The sequence below is a fragment of the Apis mellifera genome, linkage group LG2, assembly GCF_003254395.2.
Source record: "Apis mellifera strain DH4 linkage group LG2, Amel_HAv3.1, whole genome shotgun sequence".
In the NCBI taxonomy this organism is placed as follows: Eukaryota; Metazoa; Arthropoda; class Insecta; order Hymenoptera; family Apidae; genus Apis; species Apis mellifera.
Genome location: NC_037639.1, coordinates 15245048 through 15260439, shown reverse-complemented (window position 1 = coordinate 15260439; position 15392 = coordinate 15245048). Strand labels below are relative to the sequence as shown.

At 22.1% G+C, this 15392-nt stretch overlaps 5 protein-coding genes and 1 long non-coding RNA gene across 9 annotated transcripts; 4 read left to right on the top strand and 2 right to left on the bottom strand.

The window, feature by feature from the left end:
• Nucleotides 1–4: 4 nt before the first annotated feature.
• LOC409088 lies at nucleotides 5–1728 on the top strand. 2 transcript variants are annotated; one of them, XM_392613.6, is made up of 4 exons: nucleotides 5–488; nucleotides 571–649; nucleotides 757–879; nucleotides 1219–1728. In XM_392613.6, exons 1-4 carry the CDS (start codon nucleotides 417–419, stop codon nucleotides 1443–1445), a joined length of 501 nt encoding a protein of 166 aa, XP_392613.2. In that variant the 5' UTR covers nucleotides 5–416; the 3' UTR covers nucleotides 1446–1728. The 2 variants fall into 2 exon arrangements, with proteins under 2 accessions (XP_392613.2, XP_026302240.1); XM_026446455.1 differs by having other exon boundaries at nucleotides 230–473.
• Nucleotides 1729–2216: 488 nt separating this feature from the next.
• Nucleotides 2217–8654, bottom strand: LOC725070 (DNA fragmentation factor subunit alpha). Its single transcript, XM_001120965.4, has 4 exons — nucleotides 8321–8654; nucleotides 4460–5247; nucleotides 4069–4384; nucleotides 2217–3269 (listed from the first exon to the last, which is right to left on the bottom strand). The coding sequence occupies exons 2-4, from the start codon at nucleotides 4635–4637 to the stop codon at nucleotides 3149–3151; spliced, it is 615 nt and encodes a 204-aa protein (XP_001120965.1). The 5' UTR covers nucleotides 4638–5247; nucleotides 8321–8654; the 3' UTR covers nucleotides 2217–3148.
• LOC409087 (D-beta-hydroxybutyrate dehydrogenase, mitochondrial) lies at nucleotides 5219–8075 on the top strand. 2 transcript variants are annotated; one of them, XM_006568790.3, is made up of 7 exons: nucleotides 5219–5353; nucleotides 6204–6232; nucleotides 6390–6473; nucleotides 6577–6751; nucleotides 6831–6952; nucleotides 7055–7159; nucleotides 7281–8075. In XM_006568790.3, exons 1-7 carry the CDS (start codon nucleotides 5305–5307, stop codon nucleotides 7677–7679), a joined length of 963 nt encoding a protein of 320 aa, XP_006568853.2. In that variant the 5' UTR covers nucleotides 5219–5304; the 3' UTR covers nucleotides 7680–8075. The 2 variants fall into 2 exon arrangements, with proteins under 2 accessions (XP_006568853.2, XP_392612.3); XM_392612.7 differs by lacking the exon at nucleotides 5219–5353 and having other exon boundaries at nucleotides 5812–6232.
• Nucleotides 8655–8995: 341 nt separating the features above from the next.
• LOC552012 (SH2B adapter protein 1) lies at nucleotides 8996–12878 on the top strand. 2 transcript variants are annotated; one of them, XM_624392.6, is made up of 5 exons: nucleotides 8996–9555; nucleotides 9673–10553; nucleotides 10636–10835; nucleotides 10932–11183; nucleotides 12560–12878. In XM_624392.6, the coding sequence occupies exons 1-5, from the start codon at nucleotides 9212–9214 to the stop codon at nucleotides 12695–12697; spliced, it is 1815 nt and encodes a 604-aa protein (XP_624395.3). In that variant the 5' UTR covers nucleotides 8996–9211; the 3' UTR covers nucleotides 12698–12878. The 2 variants fall into 2 exon arrangements, with proteins under 2 accessions (XP_624395.3, XP_006568855.1); XM_006568792.3 differs by having other exon boundaries at nucleotides 8998–9555; nucleotides 10932–11267.
• LOC113219426 lies at nucleotides 10981–14939 on the bottom strand. Its single transcript, XR_003306558.1, has 2 exons — nucleotides 14801–14939; nucleotides 10981–11121 (listed from the first exon to the last, which is right to left on the bottom strand). It is a non-coding gene; the product is annotated as an uncharacterized LOC113219426 (long non-coding RNA).
• Nucleotides 14602–15280, top strand: LOC725138 (copper transport protein ATOX1). The gene is made up of 3 exons (XM_001121022.5): nucleotides 14602–14822; nucleotides 14883–14958; nucleotides 15149–15280. The coding sequence occupies exons 1-3, from the start codon at nucleotides 14811–14813 to the stop codon at nucleotides 15277–15279; spliced, it is 219 nt and encodes a 72-aa protein (XP_001121022.1). The 5' UTR covers nucleotides 14602–14810; the 3' UTR covers nucleotide 15280.
• Nucleotides 15281–15392: the final 112 nt, after the last annotated feature.

The window sequence follows — 15392 nt, the reverse complement described above, 5'->3', positions numbered from 1 at the left end:
TAGTACATACTGAAACAATATTAGATTGTGGTTATAGTTCATAGATATTTATAAGAATAATAAAATATTGTTTTTATATTATATTTATTATTTTTATATAATAATGTAACAAAAATCTAATATAATAAAATAATAAATTAGTGAATACAAATAATAATTAAATTTATATAAGCTATATTATAATTATGAATAAAAACTTAGGTTAAATTAATCGTCGTATAATGTAATGATTATATAAAAGTTATATTAAAATTTTATTTGTAATTGTAAATTTTTTTTTATCTTGAAGTGTTTAATCTTATAGTTTTACAGTCTTTTTGTCAATTATTTCAAATTTTTTTATTCATTATTAAAATATATATTAACATAAAATTTGAAAAATCTTGAATTAAAAATTCTAAATTTATTTCTTCAATATGGATTTGAAAGCTGTTGTTGTTTCGGGTGAAGCACCAGAATCTGATGATGATAGTGCAAGTATTGTTACTGTATGTTATTTTTATATTTTTTATAAAAATTATATTATGCATGAAGAAAAAAAATAAAATGAATAAATTATATTTTCTATAGGGTATAGGATTTCCATTTGTAAGAACTCCCAATTATTGCGGCACAATTATTTCTGGTGAAGCTCCAGAATCAGATGATGGTATGATTTTGTATTTAAAAATATAAAAGATATTTAATATAAATATAAATATATAAATATATTTTATAATACTTTTTTTAAATCTAATATAATCTAACATTTCTTAGATGGGACAAGTTTAAGCAGTGTTAGTGGAGCAGTTGATGCTATGACTTGTATACCAGAAATGAAAATACCAAAATCAAAAAAATGTTCCATAAAATATAATAGTTTGCTTCATAAGAAATTACGTAAGTTTAAATATTAATGCTATTAATTTTAAAAACAGTTAAATAGATGTATTTTCATCAACATCATTTTATTAATACTTTTTTAATACAATATGCATTGCTATTGCTAAAGTATTATATAATAATTTTGGCGCAGAAAAATTTATTATAACATAATCAGAATAATGTAAATATTTTTTCTATTAGACTCAAGCTTATTTTATTCCAGCTAAAACTTTAATTATTTAGAACATGTAGTATATATTTTAAATATTTTTATACATATAAATAATATACAATATCTAATTTAATTAATAAAAGATATTTAACATTTCAATTGACATATTTATAATAAAACAGATGAATGCAATGAAACTTTGGATAAGGATCTTATACAAATGGTTGATGGAACAATTGGTGCTGCCACTCAAGAATTAACAACTGTTAATAAACAATTATTAAGAAGTGAACTTATTCTTCAAGAAGCTGTCTCTCAATTACGTAGCGCTTGCAATCGAACAAAGGATGCTTCCAATGCACTGCTTCAACTTATAAATGAAAATTTCGTATCCTCTATTAAAACCTAATATGTGTAAATATATTTTATTATATAAGGTTATTATTCAAATATGTAATGAAAATATTGATATAATATAATAATAATAATAATAATAACAATAACAATAATAATAATAATAATAAACAATAATAATAATAATAGCAATACTGCTTTAGTATATATTAAATATCAGTATTAAAAAATCAGTATTTTTAAAGGATATAGTGGGTGGGATATTATTGAGCATCAATTGTTTTCTTTAATTGGCAGTTCTATTAAATATATCAATTGTTTTCTAATATGTCTTAAAATTTAAGTAAAATATTATTTTGTTCAATGTTTCACAAAGAAAGATCATTAGAAATTATATATATATATATATTATATATATATATATATAATTATATATACATATATATATATATATATATATATACAGAACAAATTTGTAATTACTGACACATTTGGATGCTATTAATTATTAATATATCTATGCTGATCGTTGCATTTTAAATATCCAAATGACAGTAAATGTAAATATTATTTTGTAATATTCAGATGTTAAGGTATATATCAAAGAATGTCACGATGTTTTGTTTAAAGTATTTCTGTAAAGAATGAACATAAGCATTTTTGTTTTTTTCGCGATTTAGAACAAATATAATTATGTAGATGTTAAATAATTAACATCTTTGAACATTAAAAATTTGATTTTCTTCTTGTAATAAGTATAAGTATAATAACAAATTTTATTTTGATATATTATTTTGCATATGCATAATCTTTTCAGAAACACTTGTATATTTTCTTTTTTTTTTTTTGCATTTTTTCTTATCAAATGCATGACTTTGGTATCAAAGAGCTGATATTGATATTTCCTATTATCATGCTAAATTTAGTGTACAGTGAATTGATGATTATAATGAGGATGCATTCTTTCTCTATAAATTCAGTCTTAAACATTTCATCAATCTTTGTTTAACTAAATCTTGATATAAATATATCTACATACAAAAATTCATAAATCAAACGAGTCGTCCCTTTTGCTAAGTGATATGACAACATCGTGACGGAATGTGTTCTTTGACATGATATTTCTATATAACTTTTGTTTATGTAATACATTCAGATTATTTAATGGCTAAATTGCATATATTTAACTATGCATGTGTATTTAAGATTTCATTTTGCATTAAAGCAATTCCTCATGTCATATTCTACAAAATAAATAATGCTAGAAAAGTATATTTATACTATAATCCTATAAAAAATAACATAAAAAAAACAATTACTATTAACGGAATATAAAACTATTCATTATTATAACATTAACTCATATCATAAAACTATCAAGTATTGATTTCCCACATATTCCTTTCTTGTTAATAAATTTAAATGTTCACATATTTAGCAAATATTTGCAAATTTCAGAAATAAATTTTGACTATTCGTCAAAATTAGGAACTTATTAGTTCCTATATTTTTTTCATTGCTTTTAAATTTTTGCATAAGAATCTTAAGATTTTCATTAAGAATGCAAACATTCAATTGTTATGAGTAATACGATGGTGATAGATAGCGTAATAAACTTTATAAACGCTATAAATGTTAATGATGGGCTCAATTCCAGAAAAGGATTAAAGTTTGTTGTAGTTGGCGACCTTTATAAAATATGCGACGTCGCACACGATACATGTTAGCCAATGTGAGGGCGCCCACCCCCCACATGGCCTACGCTCGTTCTATTTCTCCACCACTTGCACACATCTGAAGAACATCCAAGGATCCTTGAGCTTGTCGTTTTTCAGCCAAGAATCTGCCAGAAGCCTCTTTTAATTGTTCTAAAAAGATTCTAAAATAATTCAATTAAATGATGTTATATCATACAATACAGTTTGATAATATCATAATATATATTTTAACATTTTAAATTAATTTTTAAATCTTTCATATTATTTACTAGGATAGATTTGTTGACATTGTTATAAAAATAAGATAAAAAAAATAATATAAATGATTATAAAGTTTTATAATAAATATTTTATAATGCAAAATAGATAGCAATAGATTTTTCATTCCAATATATCAGGAAAATCAAGTTTATTTCTTATTTATATAATTTATTATTAAATAATAATTTAATTATTAACATTCTTATTAATAATTTAATTATTAACATTCTTATTAATAATTAATTTTCATTTATAATGAAATTATTATTTTGTATTAATGTCAAATGTTTCTAAATAAAAAATATACTGATATTTATTTTGTGTAAGATTTATATGAAAAATTAATTGTGAAAATATTAATTATAAATTATCACATTTATATAATAATATTTCTCATATTGTAATAGAGAATTCATTAATATCTATCTTTCATATATAAAATATTTATTTATTTCTAACTTTGTTTTTAATAAAACATATATTACAAAACTTTATATATATATATATTTTTTTTTTCATTTTTTATAATTTATTCCAGAAATCTTTGAAATATCTTGTAAAATAAATCTTTTAATATAAATTCTATTAATAAAAATAAAATAAATAATAAAGAAAATAATATATAATGATATGTAATAAATATTGTCAAATCAAACAGCAATAAAATTTTTATAGTTTTATATATATATATATACTTACATATTGCCAGATACTATATCAGCTACACTATCTGGATCCATATCACTGAGCAATTCTAAATTATGTCCATCAAGCAATGATATATGTGATGGATCTCCATGCAATGATGAGACTAATGCTTCTATTGGTGGTCGACGTCTCCTAACTTCATCTCTTCTTTGTCCACATTCTATATTGTCTACATCATCAACAACTATATAACGAGAAGCAGCTTTATTGCTTCCTGCTGCCACCCATTTCTGATTTCCATATAAAACCATTAAACTAGTATTTCTTTCTAATGTGGCAAAATATTCTTCATCATCTACCTCAGTTCCTAATATGAAAGTAATATTCATTTGTTAATTTATAAATAAAATCTATATTACTAAAAATAAAAATAAAATCTTACCATCTTGTTCTAGAACAATTGTTACTTCTGCATCTAAAGGTAAAGATAAACGATTTCTTGCAATACTAATTAATTCTTTTAAAGAAGAAGCAGTGATTCCCTTTCGTTTTTCTCTAGTATGATCAACAATTTTATAAGGATTTCCCAATCCCTGCGAAATTCCTGCTGTTTCTGACATATTTTTTTAAATAAAAAAACAATCTGAAAATTGCTCACGAAGAAATTTAATTTAATTTTGTATTTTCGTCAATTATTCGATCAAATGTTAATCAAATATATAAAATTTATATCATCAAAAGTTTACTTTCTTTAATAAGATTGACCGTTATTAAGGTCTGATTATCGTTGCACATTGGTTTATCAATATTACTGATACTTTTAAATTAAATCGTAACACAAGATTCACATTCACTCAATAATGGGTGTCACCAATGTCCATTAAATTTTTGTTAGAAAAATGTTTGCAGATTACTTAAAACACTAAATACATGCTGATAATTTGGATGTAAAATTGTAAAGTTGGAAGATAAGTAAGAAAGGGCAGTGTTTTGGATTGCATTGGATTGTTGATTTTATAAGGACTTTTACTACGGTTATTAACAATTTACATACACATATAAAATTTGAAAGACGTAAAATGATTTCCGTTCGAGTGACTGAACTGACCGTATGTCAACTCAACACTGGGTCAATGGTGCAACTACCCCTCCTATTTATATTCTCTGTAGACTACTGCGTATGGTATGTCCAAGAGACACCCACCATAGTATTCCCTCCCAACATGGCACCTACACAGAAATCAATAACTTACCCCACTCTAGTAATCATTTTTTTATTGTCGTTAAATGAATTGTTTACGTTGGAATGCAGTAATATCCTCATTCATAACTCAACGTAATATATGTTTGAATAAATATAATTTAATTTGAAATTTTTTTTTTCATTATCCATTTTTATTTATATAAAATAATAATATTTAAGAACAAATTATATTTATTACATAAATGTTTTAATAATATGACATTTTATAACGTAATTAAAAATAATCATTTTTGAAAAAATAAATTAATTATTATATTAAAAATATCTAAATTTTATATTATTTTGTCATTAATAAATATAATATTTGTATAAAAATAATATGTGTATGTTGCATAATAATAAAACTATGAAGTATATCAAATATAATTAGATAAAATTATTTTTGTAAAAAATATTTATATAAATATATACATTTATTAAAATATTTATTAAAATATTTATTATGTATGTATGTATATATATATATATATATACGTATATATTTATGTATGATACATAAAGTTTGCTAATAGAATAAAGAATATAATTACATTTTGTATAAAACATATAATTTTGCAAGAATTTGTGAATTTAAGACACAGCACTGTAGTTAAATTTAGATCAATGAGACTAGATACTGCTTTAAGTTTAAAGTTAGCTCAGAGTTAGCCCAGTTAGGGCTTTTAGTAGAACTACAAATTTCACTTGAATGTTATCAATTAAATTTTTTTAAATTATCATAAAGTTAAATTAAAAATGCCTTTACCAAGTGGAAGTAAAGAACCTGACGATAGTCAAACATGGGAATTAGCAGAAAGATGTCTTCTTCCAATTGCATTTTCACATGCAATTGCAGTTATTTTAGCAACTATATTAAATACATTAAGTATATCACAAACATCTAGTTTTGTACTTTTTCTTTTATTACTGGTCATATCCATAGGATTTACGTTATTTTACCACAATTTAAAGGTGAGTTATTAAAATACATATATTTATTTATCTATAAAATTATATATTATTATTCATTTTCTTTTATTTAATTGTATTGATAATTATTTCTAAATTTTAATAAATATGAGTATATGTCTTATAATATTAATATTTAAAAATATAATGCATCTTCTAGGTAACTGCTGCAGGAAAAGCAATTCTTATTACAGGTTGTGATTCAAGAGTTGGATATACTTTAAGTAAACAATTAGATGAATTGGTAAAATTATATATTATATATTAGTTTTTTTGTAATTGTTATTACTTATTTCTAGTATATATATTATAATTAAAGGGAATTAAAACAAAATTTATTTTTAAAGGGATTTACAGTATTTGCTGGTTTTAATACAAAAGTTGAAAATGAAGAAATAATGCAAAAATTAAGACGAGAAGCTTCTGGTAGATTACATATATTACAATTAGATGTAACTAGCGAACATGATATTCATTCAACATTTCTTTATGTAAATGAAAACTTACCAGATGGTGCTCCAGGTTTAAAATTATATTTCTTTATAAATATATAGATATTTATTATAATATATATTTAACATTAATGAATATTTCATAATAGGTTTATGGGCATTAGTACATGCTGCTGCTTGGGTGACATTAGGTGAATGTGAATGGGTACCTCCTTCTGTATTAAAACGCAGTATAGATATTAATTTTATCGGTCTTGCTAGATTAACTCAGGTAAATTAATATTAATATATTAATAATTATTAATAATATTATTAAAAATTATATATTATAATATATATTTAATTATATTAATAAAATAATTTTTATTTAAAGGTATTTTTACCTCTAATTAGGCGATCAAAAGGTCGTGTTGTGCTAGTTAGTAGTCTTTTAGCTCGTATACCAAGTCCTGTTCGAGGCATTTATTGTGCAGTTAAGGTAGATTATTTAAAATTATCAATAATTGTATATACATGTATAATACTACACTAAACATATTTACATATTTTCTAAATATTTATACATTGTTCTATTTTAATTTTATATATATGTACATTAGGCTGCAGTCGAAGCTTGGGGAGCTTGTCTCAGGTTAGAAATGAGAAGATGGGGAGTAGATGTAGTTATTGTAGAAACTGGTGAATATGTATCAGGAAATGCATGGTTGAAAGATAATAACTCATTATTAGAACAAGCTAGAGAAATGTGGATTCAACTGGACCCTCAAACTCGTAAAGAATATGGACAAGAATTATTTCAAAAAGAAATGTTGGCTCTTGAAAAATATACACAAAAAATAGATGTAGATATAACACCAGTAATTAGAGCTTTAATAGATGGAATAATAAAAACTTTTCCAATGAGAAGATATACACCAGTGTCACGTAAAGAAAGAATACAAGCATTATGTAGTGATTATCTTCCAAAACCAATTTATGACATATTATATATAAATTAAAAAAATATAAAAATATAAATAATCAAAAATAAAAAATTACATGTCAATTAAAATTTAATAAATACTACTTATTGATCAATTGTTTATGATACAATATTATGAATAATAAAATTATTTACTATTTACATTTCATCCTTACTTCATACAATTACCTAATTTGAATAAATTAAAAATCCAATAAGATAATACATTATATTTATAGATATTAATATATATTATTCATTGTTGAAATAAAATAAAAAAAGAATAAAAAATATCATTATAATTTCTAAAAATATTATTTTTTTAGAAAATTTTAATATGCAGTATAACCATGGATTGTAACTGTAAAACAGAACATAAATTAAAATGCAATATGTCATATATCAATGGAATAAGAAAATTTAAAAAAAAAAATTTTTTAAAAATCAAATTATGCTAATGTATTTCAATATTTCGCGAATAGTGAATTGAATTTGGATTAAAATTCTTAAATATCATAAAGCAACTTTATTAATATAAACTAATTTCAAATTTTAAATGTTTTTTCTATAATATTTTCTAATTATTTTTAAAATTGATAATTATAATAAAATAAATAATTATAAAATTAAAATTTATATTTATAAAATTGATAACATGCAAATAATACCTATACATACCTTTATTAAGTTAGACACTAAATAGATTAATTTTTTAATTTTTTCAAAGAAAATAATTTTTCGTAAAATAATGTTCTACTTATAAATAAGGCGGTTAAAATCATTCTGAGATATTGTTACAAATGTTCCGAAATTTCTATAAGCAACATATAGAAAATTAATATTACGCAAACAAAAATAGTCAACTAAATAATTACTTTCTTTTTTTGTAATCAAGTTATAATTAAATAATCACTTTTTAAATAATTAAATTATAAATCTCTATAAAATTATTATTTTTATAAAAATTTTTGTACTATAATTTTTTATACACATTGCATTACATCCAAGATAGATTGCGCTAGTAGTTTTAACGATTCCATATTTCATAATGTCGGTAAAAATATTTTCATGAAACAAAGATATTATTCAAAATTTGAGAAAATTAAATGAATATTAAATACTGATTATACAAATAGAAAAAAAAGACGAAAATGCAAAAACAAATCGTAATTTGTTAATATATTTATTGATAATTCTTCTTAAAAGGAAAGAAAAGTAAAAGATAAAAAAGAAAAATCAATTACTTAATAAGTAGTACTGGAATAATATTTATTTTTCCTTGAAAGCGAGTACATGTCTTTAATTATTATTATCTTTAATTATTGGTAATTACACTAAAAAATAACAATATCCAATATTATATTATCTTGTGTTTGATCATATATACGACAAAATTTGGTATATATACATATATATATGTATATATACTTATTATTATATCTATATGTACATGTATATATCGCGTGTGCTTTCTATACATAGAGTATTACGATTGTGTTAAGAGTTTTGTAGTGGTTGTATAGTGGCAGGGGGAGGTCCTTAGCCCCCTTCGTGAGGCACACGCCGGTAATGAGTGTTTATACCATAACTGCGGCGACACCAACAACGAGTACAATAATATCAACAACAACGGCGACGACAACAACAGCGGTAACAGTAACGACGACGGCTACGCCAACAACAACGGCGCCGGCGGTTGCCGTGTCGCCTGAAGCTGCACCTGGTTGGATAGAATTTTGTGAGAGACACGCCCGCGCTTCGGCTTCTGATTTTGCTAAAGCTTTCTGTACCTATGTCAGTTTAAATTTACCTGAAAGTGCTAGATTAAATCTTTCTCATCATGATTTTTTAAAAAAATTTGTTGAAAGTTTTTGTGAACACTTTGAAAACGAATATCTACGTCGTACAGTTAGGTATGCCATAATATTATGAAAAAGATATATTTTGTTATTTGCTTTTATAATTTTTTTAAATTTATCATAATGTATATATTATGTAAAAAGATGAAAATATTACATTATATTTTGCAGATCACCATCTTTGTATGATACAAGACATAATGCAACTAATGATAGAGATATTAATGCTATAAGTCAAAATAATAATGCTCCTATTCGTATATCATCTCATGAAGAATTCAGTGATTACTCTGAACATGATGGAGATGCAATATCACCAAAACCATCACACAAACCATTTTTCCGTCGTTTATCTTTTAAAGGACTTAAAAAAGGAAAAAGTCTTTTTCATAAACAACAAAGTGATGAAGTGGAATTATCTCATAGTGAACATCGTAGAGATAAACATTCAAAAGCTAAACTTTCTAAGATTGTAGTAGAATGTAGAAAAGAAGGCATTGTTAATTCTTTAATGGGGGAGAATATTGATGGAACTCAAAAATGGGAAAAATCTAGACTTGCTTTAATAAAAGCAATTGGTGGATATATGTTAGAATTTTATTCTCCTCCAAAAGCAGTAAAACCACGTAGTGGTGTCTTTTGTTCTGCAATTACTGAAGCCAGAGAAACAACTGCATTAGAAATGCCAGATCATGAAAATACTTTTGTATTAAAGACACAAAATATGGAATTTGTAATAGAAGCTCATGATTCGAATGATATGAGATCATGGTTAGCTACTATTAAATATTGTATGCGTACAGTACAACAAAATTCTATTAATCCCAATTCTGGAATAGAGGCTACTGGAGAATCTTTAGGTCATGCTTCATTAGCTATTAGTAATGAAGGAGATAGATTAAGAACTAATTCTGCAAGTAAAAGTTCCCGATCTACTTCCCATGAACATGGAGATGAAATAGGTAGCAATCCTCCAGAAATACCTCCTAGACTTCGTATAAGAAGTAATAGTAATTTGGAATTATGTTCATCACAACAAGATATTGAACAATGTAAGATAGATTTAAGAGTTTTAAAATTATATATTTCTAATTATCTAATATGTATATTAGAAATAATTAAATTTTGTTGTAGTAAATGTAAATGATGGTGAATTAGATTTATCAAGTAGTTTAAGAGAATATCCATGGTTTCATGGAACTCTTCCTAGATCAGATGCGGCACAATTAGTTTTACATAGTGCTGCTAATGGTCATGGTGTGTTTCTTGTTCGACAAAGTGAAACAAGAAAAGGAGAATTTGTATTAACTTTTAATTTTCAAGGTAGAGCAAAGGTAACGTTTTTTAAATTAAATTATTTTATATAATTTATATATATATTAATTATTTTAAACTATTCAAAATAATTTATTTTATAATCTTTATTATAGCATTTACGTATGACATTAAATGATCAAGGACATTGTCGTGTTCAGCATCTTTGTTTTCCTGCTATATATGATATGCTTGAACATTTTCGTCAGAATGCCATACCTCTTGAATCTGGTGGAACAGCAGATGTAACTCTCACAGAATTTGTTGTGGCAAATCATGCAATACGATCAGCACATCATAATGTATCTGGAATAAATCAACAACAATTACAAGAAAGAAGACCTCCAGTTGCTCCAGAGCCAAGAGAAGTAAGAGTCAGCAGTGGAAGTCTAACTCCTCTTGAGTGAACGCGAGTGGCCAACACCCACAGTCTGAAGTCTAATCTACAGACAGTGAGTAATAAATAAAATGATGCACCCATTTTTTTGTGCGACTGGTAATATATACATTCTAAATTGATATTCACATCATTATAATATTTTAATAATTTATATATCCATATTCGGATTATTTTGTATTTAAATGTTATTAAATGTTTTTCTTTTTAATATAAATTATTTTATTATTTTTTTATATACAGATATATACATAATATAAAGTGTTTTAGAATAGATGGTATAAGCAGATAAATATATTTCTACATGCAAAAATGACTCAAATAAAAGACTTTTTTTATTTAAAACTTTTTAATTGTTTCTAAAAAATTAAAATTGAAAAACATATTTTTATTTGATTGTACATTTTCAATCTTAATTTCCTTAAAAAGATTTAAACAACAAAATTTTATTTTACATTTTTTATGTATTTTTATATTTTTTATATTTATGATCTTCTTGCTGACGAATGATTTATATCTAATAATGATTTATTTAAATTCATTTATATTTAAAAATTTGATTTAATATAATATTAAAAATTTATATTTTCAAATTTAATTTTATTAATTTTTTTTTTAATTCATTTTTATGTATGCAAAATTTTTTCAATCATATTATCCATATCATTCATTTTGATACACACTGTATGTATTTTTTCCATTTATTTAATAATATATAATATTTATAAGAATAATATTTTTTTAATAATTTAATATTTATTGCATCTTTTATTATGATTAAAAAGATTACTTTATTTTTCCTTTTTTTAATTAATAAAAGTTTTATATAGTTAATGTTTTATTATTTTTATTATTTTGAATAGAATTTTTAAAATTAATATTATTTTTAATATTTATAATATTTTTTATTAATTTTATATCATATATATATGTACAAACTTTTAATCCGAATGTGGAAATTGAATAGAATTTAACTAAATATTTTATATATATATATATATATATATACATATATATACATATATATACATATATATAATTGGTATTTTAATTAAAAGAATTCTCAAAATTAAAACTTATGATAACTCTTAGTAGTAAAGAGTTGTAATTAATATATGAGATAATGGTGCTTAATATATATGACCGTGGGGCAAGGAGCTCGCTTTTATATGTAAAATATTCTTAAAATTTCTGGTTCATTTTAATTACTGTAATGAAAAATTATTTTATTTTATATATAATTAATATTTAATAACTTTTTACAAATCCAGAAAATTTAAGATAAAATTTGACGAATTATTATATGAATTGAATTAAATGTTAAATGAATATTTATATAATATACAGGTGCGCACATATGGAGGTTCTATAAGAACACGTACAGAATCACTGGAAAGACTGGAACAACAAAACACCATTACAGAACAACAAAGTTCATCATCAACTAGTGGTAGAGCAATTCAAAATACTTATAGTTTTCTTTGACGTTGGATCCACAATACTCTACCATCGGGTTACAATCCAGTTAGTCCTTTAGATTAAGTAGTTTCTCCATTAATTTAGAAAATCAAGTTAATTTTTAGTTGAACTTATTATTGTTATTATAAACTGTCATTCTAAAGTGTACGATTTTACTTATGCAAATAATGTATTTTTTAATCAATTATTTCCGATTATTTCAATTTTGCGAGATAAAGATTAATTATATTTATTAACATCTTTATATTCAATTTTGAAAACAGGACATAAATTTTAAGATATAATTATTTTATAAATAGTTTTTGAAATAATATATATAGATTATTTTATAAATTCAATGAAATTTATAACAAAATATTATTGATTGTACTTTTTTGCACGTTCAGATATATCAGCTCAAATTATCGTTAACACATATTATAAGTGTTATAAGTATTATAAAATATTTCAAATATGTATATGAAACTAAAAGATCATGGCCTTTATTTCACTAAAAGAAAAAATATTTTAAAATTATAGTATATTCATTATGTCATCTAATTTACTTAAGTGTATGTACTTATGTCAAAAAAAAATATATATATATATATATATATATATATATATAAAATATAATATTTAATAATAAATAAATAAATTATATATATATATATATACACACATATATATATATATATATAAACATATATGAATATAAGTTAGTCTTGTTTTATACGTAAAATTATTATGGACAATCTCTTACTTCAATTACTTGTCTCTATGACTATTTTTTTTATAAATTTCAAAATATATTAAATAATACATGCATATAGTATTATATATTAAGTATATATATTAAGAGGATTTAATTTAAAGAAATCAGAAACTAGTCTAAATGTTATGTATAAATAATTCAATTCGTAATAATTAATTGAACAGTTAAATTATAATATTCAACCTAAAAATAAGATTAAATAAAAAATATATCAATATATATATATATATATATATATATATATATATATATATATATATATGTAATTCTATGTTATTTTAAGATTACAATATTTTATGATAAAATAAATATTAATGTAAGTATTATTATTAAACTGATAAGCACATAAAAGTTATTTATATAGATATAGAGCAATATATGACTGAATGTGCAAAATTAAATTATAAATAAATATACAATTATATTAGTAAGTATCTCAGTAATATAGTGATTAGTATAAGACAAAAATATTTTCGTTATATAAAGGATAAACTGATTACTGTGATAAGATTTTTTTTTTATTCAATAGTAATACAATTTTTATGAATTTTTTTCACTTGTATATATAATCATTAAGATAAAGTATTTTTTGGTTAAAATATTGTTCAAATATTAATTTCTAAACTTTTTTTTTTTTTTTTTTTATATTACAAAAAATAATTTCTGAAAATATTTTTTCAAATGTAAATATTTAGTAAATATTTAAAAAAATCTATTTTTAAATAAAAATTATTATTTTTAAAAAAAACAATGATAAAATAACAAATACATGATAAGATTTGGGATAATTAAATTTATTTGAATGTCTATATAAGTATATTGAATATGCATAAGTACAAAATAAAATATAAATAAAAATTCAATTATTTTATTATTATATACATTTTTTCGTTATATTTTATTTAAAAAAAAATTTGTGTTATTTTTTCCAAATTTTATAAATTTCTAAAAAATTTTGTTGTAATGATCGAATTATATTATTTACATATTAACCTCTTCTTTCGTAAAATTGCGAATTGTTCTATTGATTTTACTCATGTATATTTTTTGTATATGTATGTTTTTAATAAATTAAATGATAACAAATAATGTATATTTTTAATAATAAAAAATCACTAAATGCAAAACTTTTTATTGTATTTAGTATTAATCATATAGGTTAATAAAAAAGTCGCATCAGCCATTGTAATCAATATGCTATTGGATACAAATAAATCTTGAATACTTGTTAAATATCCAATAAATAGATATTACATTATCGTTTAAATAGATAAGAGTTATTTCCGGTTCAATAAAAAAAATTCTTGTGTTTGTAATATATAACAAATAAATTGTAATACGTTAATTTAACTCACAATTATCGATATGGCATCTCAGGTAATTTAATTGTCAATTTACTACAATAATAAAATATTAATTAAATAATGTAAATTGAAGGTATACGAATTCAATGTAGAAATGATGTGTGAAGGATGTGCCAATGCTGTAACAAATGTACTTAATAAGAAAGAAGGTATGATTCATTATATATTTATAAATTTGAGAATTTTCATTTAATATTTATACATAAATTTTATTTAAATTTTAAAACATTTTATTTTTTATTTCTAATTACAAAAAATATCAAATATTAAATATTAAATTGATTTAAAAATATTTTAGAATTTATTGGATTAATTATTTAATTTAGAATTAATTTTTAGGTGTTAATGATGTACAAATAGATCTACAAGAAAACAGAGTATTTGTCACATCTATACTTCCTTCTGATGAAATATTACAGATTATTAAAAAAAGTGGAAAGGCATGCAAATTTTTAGGAATAAAAAAATAAATATAATATATATTTAATTGTATTTTATTATATTATAACATTTATTTTCTTCTATAAAATTATTGTATTAAATGTAGCTCTTTTTACATTAAAGTTTCAAATCATGCATAAAA